This window comes from Spinacia oleracea, chromosome 1 (assembly GCF_020520425.1).
Source record: "Spinacia oleracea cultivar Varoflay chromosome 1, BTI_SOV_V1, whole genome shotgun sequence".
Taxonomy (NCBI): domain Eukaryota; kingdom Viridiplantae; phylum Streptophyta; class Magnoliopsida; order Caryophyllales; family Amaranthaceae; genus Spinacia; species Spinacia oleracea.
The window spans coordinates 101577518-101583146 of record NC_079487.1 but is presented as its reverse complement, the minus strand read 5'-3'; the positions used below and the strand labels follow the sequence as shown (position 1 = coordinate 101583146).

Here is a 5629-nt window from a genome sequence, read left to right as displayed (position 1 = left end):
GTTCAAATATTTCACAAGTACATGTACATTAAAATCGTTCTCAATGTTCACTAGATTTTCAATAAATGTTCAACATGGTGCACAATGAACACTGTGCACCCGGGTGTATAATCCAAATTGCGCGGTACTGACATGTTGTGGTCTCGATCAACAAATTTAAAACTAATACAGAGTACTACTTTCATTAAGTAGTTAATTTATGATGCAGTGGATTAATATAATGGTACTTAATTTGATGTGGCTAATACGAGTAACATTTCTTTAGTGGTTATAATGATACTGATGTGTTGTGGACCCGACTAGCTTAATGTTTTATAAGTCATTTTCATTTTATTTTCTTGCTACCATTTTCTTGTTGGCACATATGGCTATGTATTATAGGACTTTCCTTTTATCTCTCAGTCTCTTTTTATTTACCCTGTATGAATATACTACATCATTTTATAATGTTTTATACTTAAATGATGATTTTTTTTTTTTTTTGAGACTGATGTTACATTTTACAAGATTATGGCTAAGTGAATAAAAGTTTGAGCACCAACCCTGTGGATAAAGAGTAGTACTAGTTACACAATATTAGAAACCTCATATTACAAGATTGAATTGTAAAGTCACAACTTATGGTTAAAATCTCATTCCGTAAAATAGTAAATTTATATAAAATACTTAATTATAGTTTCTCCCATTTGATAAAAATAAATTAACTTACTCAAAACTCGCCTTATTTTTAGCAGAAGCTTTAATCCTTGACAAGAGGATACCTTCAATAGAGGAGAGAGAATAATGAAAATTTAGGCCATAATGGCCTTCCAAATCAACACCAAGAAAAACTAATTAAAATATATAATCATCTTTTATTTCGGAAATCATTTTTCTTTTTGCCACCCCTCAAAAAAAGTCATTTCATTTCATCTCACGTCTTTTCCTGAGGGGGACGGAGAATGGTAAAAATGTATCTTCTTCCCAGAATTTACCTGGTTTTTTTCACTGCGATAATCATCGTGTTTTACTCCAACACGAGATTCGCAGATTCATCAACACCGGAAAAGACGACAAGGCCCCCAGGGCGGCTTTCCAAGTTAATAAAACACGATCTTTCTCGATACAATGGGATATCTCAAAGGGTAAAGAAGAGTTTATTAATGAACAAAACTCGACCATCATTACCCAGAAGTTTATTCGAAGAAGACGATGTTCCTATGGAAGAAAGAGAAGCGCCATTGAAAAGTAAGATACAAGGTTCGGTAAAGCTACCAATGTATGCGGCGGCGCAATACGAGATGGGTGAGTATGTGGTGGATATCGACGTCGGAAGTCCGCCGACGAAGCTGAGATTGGTGGTTGATACGGGGAGTGATCTTACATGGGTTAAGTGTAGGAATGGAAACTATAAATGGCTTACCGACAAACAACAACAAGAACAAAATGTTAATAAGTCTTTATCGTATAAAGCTGTTACTTGCAAATCTGACAATTGCGTTATAGATTTCCCTTCACTTTCTGCTCTTGATATTTGCCCTAATGACAATGCTCCTTGCCTTTATAATTACAGGTAATTGATTTAACTCCCTCCTTTTGTTTAATTTTTATATGTTAGTCTTGGTTGGAATCTTAGACAATCTGTTTTCTAAAGTCACCTGTCAAACAATCTTATAGGCATCTTACACGTGTGATCGATTACCAGAAAAGATTAAGGGTACGTACTTACAAGGGGAATTTACTTGAGACCAGATAATTGGAGTTACAATTTGATATGAGGGTATAATAGGGATAACTATTCGTTAGAAAAAAGAAGAAGGAAAGATACCTAGGATTATTCTTGCATGTATCTAATCCATAATAATATTAGTATGGACCCAAAATCAATTATTTTTTTTATCGCCCTTTTTATTTACATAGTGACATCTTTTATTCATATAGTGAATATAATAAATTCAACACCAAAATTCTTAGATATGGTAATCATTTTTTAAATCATAGTAACCATATATTTTTAAAAGTGAATTGTAACTTAAATTGACATTACGTATTCAAGCACAAGAATGTATCAACGATACTAATTTGATATTTTTTTCATAATAATCCTAATAAAAAAAAATACTAATAACTCAATAAGTAACGAAGACTAATAAAAAAAACCGGACGGAGTAATATATTAAAAATGATCACATGAAAATTTATTTCTCATTTGTCTCATTGTCATTCAATTAGTCTAATTTTATGTCCTTAAATTACCGGTAAAAATTAGGTAAAATTGTCAAAAAATACCTTGTAAAATCGTTTTGTTTGAATGTGAACATAGTTATGGCGATTACGGTTTATGGACGTATGGAGAATTCGGGTCAGAACTGGCAACCCTACCCACAACAACAGGAAAATCAGTAGTACTACCAGACTTATTAGTCGGATGCTCCGAATCATTTACCGACAACGACACAATGAAGCACGCAGATGGTGTACTTGGATTAGGTATCAACCCGTTTTCCTTCTCACTCAAAGCCGTAAAAGAGTTTGGTGGATCTTTCTCCTATTGTTTAGTAGACCATCTTAGCCCAACCAATGTAACCAACTATCTCATATTCGGAGATGCAAAAGAAAAAGCTCCGACCCAAGAGTTCATGAGATACACTGCACTTTTACCCATCGAAACCGCCCCGTATTACTGGGTCAGCATAAAGGGTGTTAGCATGAACAACAAGATGCTCGATATTAAACCCGTTGTTTGGAACCGTGATAGTGATGGTGGTACTATACTTGATTCGGGTACTGCTGCTACTTACTGGGGCGGACCCGCTTACCGAGCTATTATGGATGTTCTTATACCCGCTCTTGAAAAGGATCACCCGAAGATAACGGATTTTGATGGAGATGGTAAGCTTGATTTTGAGTATTGCTTTAACTCCACAGCTACACCGTTTAACCCGAAAATGGTACCAAGGTTAGAGATCCATTTTACTGATGGGGCAAGGTTTAAACCACTTGTTAAGAGTTATATTGTGGATGATGGTCCACATGTTAGTTGTATAGGGTTTCTTGAAGCACCTACTGGTTTAAATGTTATTGGTAATATCTTGCAACAAAACTATTTGTGGGAGTTCGATCTTCACCAACATACTATAGGATTTGTTTCTTCCACTTGTGGTTAATTTTATTTTATTTTTTTATGCATCTAGCTGCAACCGGTTGTACCATATTTAAGTACTTTTTTATTTGTCTGTGTGCTTGGTCTTATGACCGAGTATATGCATGTGTTTGGAAATAGTGTTGATTGTACCTAGAAAGGTGTTTCCGGTTGTACTACAATGAAAATTTCTTAAAAAGTTTTGTGAGTTCAAATTGTTATATATGACCCACATTTATATGTATTACTTACTAATTTAACACTTCTTTTAATGTTTATTTTCACACTTTTATGTATCTTTAATTTGGTTCTAATTTAATGAATAAAAGTTAAGTAGGGGGCCGGTGTTAATAAGACGAACTATGTAAACTATATTTCTATACATGGAGTAAAAATATAGATAGACTGTAATAGAACATATACTTAAGATGCACATTCTCTCACATTTTCATTGTACTTGTGAGGAAAAAATGCATGTGAAAGGGACCATCAATCGATATAAAAATACCCTTAGGTGCATGATGTAAATAATGATTTTCAAGACTGTAACACTTTTTTTTTTGGTGCAAATAAGCCACAATGGTGGGGATGAGAATTGATCCCAGGATCACCTGGAACTGGGAGGGAAGCTCTAACCAACTGAGCTATCCCACACTCTCTCAAGACAGTTACACTAACATTATATAGAGTGGCACGTGGCCATTAAACTCAACTTAAAACATCAAATTAAGATGACAAGTTATGCTAATAATTAAGAATACAATTCCCATCCAAAAAAAAAAGAAAAAGAAAAAAATGAATACAATTAAAGGTTAGGGCTCGACTTGTTTAAACCCCTACTAGTGTTTGTACTTGCGATTCTGCTTGCGCTTGAAGTTGTGCTTGCGCAGCAACCAAGGTATGGTTGGTTTATTGAGCATCCACTCCGGTTTGACCACGAATGAAACATCTTTCGGTGAACACAAATTCTTATTATATATAAATGGTACTAGGGTAAAAGTTAATTCAAAATTCTTATAACTTACCCTTATCTATGTAAAAATTATCTACTTTTTTATCATACAATTGTTTATTTTAATAAAAATTATTTTTTCAAAATCACTAATAATGTATAAAATTAAAGGTTAAAGTGCTTATCTATCAATTTTCTTTTATATAATATAAACGTTAATTAAAACATGCTAAAAGTTACAAAAATTAGGTAAAAATTACTCCGTAAAAAGATGGATAAAAGCTATACTGTTGTATAATAAATTTATTGTACAGTTTGTTCCATGAATGACACACATACACACAGTAGAGATCTCAATTGATCTCAATTACTCCATCCGTTTCTTTTTGTTTGTTACGTATTTCTTTTAGGGTGTTTCACAATGTTTGTAACGTGGGAGAATCTTTCCTTTTATAAACTTATTATACTATATCATTTTTTGTGCCATCTTTTAATTTGAATTATATTGGTCCAATTTTTTCAACTCATTAAATTTCTTTACAATTTCCCAAGTATGTTAAGTTAGCAATCTTTGTGCTTTTCCATTATTGGTTCATTTTGATAAATAAAACAATCTTATTGACTGTTGTAATGATTAGTGGATTGAAGTTTTACTTGTCTTTATTTTTTTAATAAAAAGGAAACAGAATCTTTATTGTATGTTAATAAACGTGCAGAAGTCCAAACGTAGCAAACAAAAAGAAATGGAGGGAGTATATTTCATTGCAACTTTGCTGAGAAGATCAGGGGACAACATGCACCAATCAGCCATATGATATACCTCCTACGTTTCAAAATAATATAGACTTTGACTTTTGACACTATTTATAAATTTTAATTTGGTTATCATTTGTGATTTACGGGTAAGGAAATATATACTCCGTAATCGTGTGGGGTCTTGTTGGATTCATCTCGATATGTACTTTCGGAATATCAATTTTTTATAATTTTTACGAATGCAAAATCAGAGATAATAATGTCCAAATATTTACATTGGCAAGCGTAAAAAAGATAAACTGTGCCTATTATTTCGAAATGGATGGAGTATATATATATATATATATATATATATATATATATATATATATATATATATATATATATATATATAGTATCTTTTTATTCTTCTTCGGGAAAAATATGGTATTCGTGTTTGTTGACTTCTTATTCTACTTGATCGACAACTCTTTGGAGAGGTCTCTAATTAAAATGTAAGCTAGCAACTTGAGCTCATCATCAGTCCCATTAAGTCCTGTTATTTCAATTGTCGTAAGCTAAACAATCTGGCACTGTATCTGGTGCAGACCACCACATATTAGCCTACCACATTATTTCTGTTGACCCTAAAGTTTTGATGATGACAAAGCAAACTCCTGACAATTGGTTAAGTTATGTTGCATAATAGGTTCCGAGATCCTTAGAGGGATAATGCTAAGTTAAGGAGATCCTGAGTTGGATAAACTAAGCAACGTGGAATATAAGCAAGTAATTGATCCATGTCAGACACTACATTGAAG

The 5629-nt window shown here is 32.8% G+C and overlaps 1 protein-coding gene across 1 annotated transcript; it reads left to right on the top strand.

The window, feature by feature from the left end:
• Window positions 1–776: 776 nt before the first annotated feature.
• LOC110803286 (aspartic proteinase NANA, chloroplast) lies at window positions 777–3342 on the top strand. The gene is made up of 2 exons (XM_022008788.2): window positions 777–1552; window positions 2303–3342. The coding sequence occupies exons 1-2, from the start codon at window positions 942–944 to the stop codon at window positions 3144–3146; spliced, it is 1455 nt and encodes a 484-aa protein (XP_021864480.2). The 5' UTR covers window positions 777–941; the 3' UTR covers window positions 3147–3342.
• Window positions 3343–5629: the final 2287 nt, after the last annotated feature.

Coding starts and splice junctions, on each gene's coding strand:
- LOC110803286 (XM_022008788.2), top strand. CDS start 942: ATGGTAAAAATGTATCTTCTTCCCAGAATTTACCTGGTTTTTTTCACT. Junction 1,553..2,302: donor CCTTGCCTTTATAATTACAG/GTAATTGATTTA, acceptor ATGTGAACATAG/TTATGGCGATTACGGTTTAT.